The 1,666-nt window shown below is 42.8% G+C and overlaps 1 protein-coding gene across 1 annotated transcript in view; it reads left to right on the top strand.

Moving 5' to 3' along the window:
- Positions 1-718: 718 nt before the first annotated feature.
- The window catches only part of LOC146186778 (uncharacterized), a 65,585-nt gene continuing 64,637 nt past the window's right edge, over positions 719-1,666 (top strand). The window contains exon 1 of the mRNA XM_084607399.1: positions 719-822. Coding sequence (XP_084463525.1) covers positions 809-822 — 14 coding nt within the window. The 5' untranslated portion in view covers positions 719-808. The remainder of the gene's footprint in view (positions 823-1,666) is intronic.

Genomic DNA, 1,666 nt, shown 5'->3' on the forward strand with positions numbered 1-1,666 from the left:
TGCGCAACCTAACTAGGCAGAACATGGCCCAAGACTCCGTAGTTCCGGTTCTGGTTATACATTTAATACTGAATGAAAGGTCCTAAAGTATATAATGGACATGGACCTTCTGAAACAGGAAAATGGGATGGAAAGCCGAAATCAGTGCTGGTGAATTGGGCGAATACAAATAAGGGGCAGACGTGCGACGTCATTTCCATCAGTGCCAAATGTGGCTGCTCTCTTTCTGTCCGTCCGCTTCCTTCAGTGGTGCTTTAAGTAATGCCACAAAAACTAATCGCACCACTTCCCCGTGATAATTATTCATTTTTTACTAGTGGGCACGTAGAAGCACTGCCGAAACAAATGTTTCAATGTAACTTTCGAGCAAATCGAAACGTGATTATCGCCAACTCCAATACCCAGGTACTCAACACTTATTTGCGACTTTTTGTTAGCAAGCTTTCAAGCTTGGGAACCATCTCCAATTGAGTCGATCGCAAAAATACCTGTGGCGTGTACGCAAGGTGATGAGCCCCTTATAAAACCCAGTTGACGGGGAGGCTCTTTGAGCTAAATATCGAAGTGCTTCGAACGATGTAACTGAGGGCGTATCTTCTTATCGCTGTCCGACACAATGGAGGCGCGGTATCTAGATGCTCTATCTAGGGTAGCTCTGAAGATACGGGTCGAGAGAAAAGCTTGCCGATAAGGAAACACAGGTGTGTAATACAGGGCAGAGAGTTTAGGTCGATATCGTGGGCACCACCCCCTGCACGACAATATGCAGCCTCTATGAACGAACTAGAATCTCCGTTGGAAAACTGACATGGAGTGTTGGTTGTGAGTATCCCTTTTACGCTTTCTGACTCGATAAATGGTTCTTACAAAATCTAGCTACAGCATACGCTCGGCAAAAATAAGCCACTTGTGTCTCTTCTTTACGGCTTCCAGTTCTCTCCGAAGTACATTGTGTCATGTTTTGATATCCGCCCTTTCTCCGCCTTTCACCCTTTCTGTGCTCGCCTTACTAGCTCCTTTTAGAGAAGCGAAGGCAGCAAAGATGGTTTCTATTCCGGTAAACTTAGCACAAAAATGATTTGGTATTTTTCTACACACAGTCGAGTTGGTATTTTTGTACACACAGTCAAACTGTACTCATAAAAAAAGAAGATACGACACAACTCCCTAATGTCACTGAATATTTTGCACTTCCATTGTTGCTTTCTTAAGTAACGTAGGCGACCCATTAATGAAATGAAGCGCTGAATTGCATTCACATCAAACATCTTTAATTTAATATATGTGTGCGTATGAATGTAGTAAGCACATGCGTATGTTCGTAAAGCCGTTAACGTTGGCGCTTGTGCAAATTTCAGATTCTTCACATTTTTATCCTGAATTTTAAGCTATTCAACAGTTCCCTCCTTTGCAAGCTCGGCCCTTATTTCTGGTAACACTAGACTAGTCTTGTATCACTCCTTCATTCACTCGCAGATTGCGTGCGCCGTTAAAGAACATGCTATTATCTCACTGCCCTACATCCGGATCAAAATGGCTGAAAGCATGGCGCTACACACAATTTTGCGAACAGATATGATTTAATCGTATTTCAGTAATCACTCTTCACTGCCGAATATTCATCCCCGTGCATTATGCAATACTTATCACGTTGTAATTTTAACTC

The sequence above is a fragment of the Amblyomma maculatum genome, chromosome 6, assembly GCF_055883805.1.
Source record: "Amblyomma maculatum isolate TAMU_Amacu chromosome 6, ASM5588380v1, whole genome shotgun sequence".
NCBI lineage: Eukaryota > Metazoa > Arthropoda > Arachnida > Ixodida > Ixodidae > Amblyomma > Amblyomma maculatum.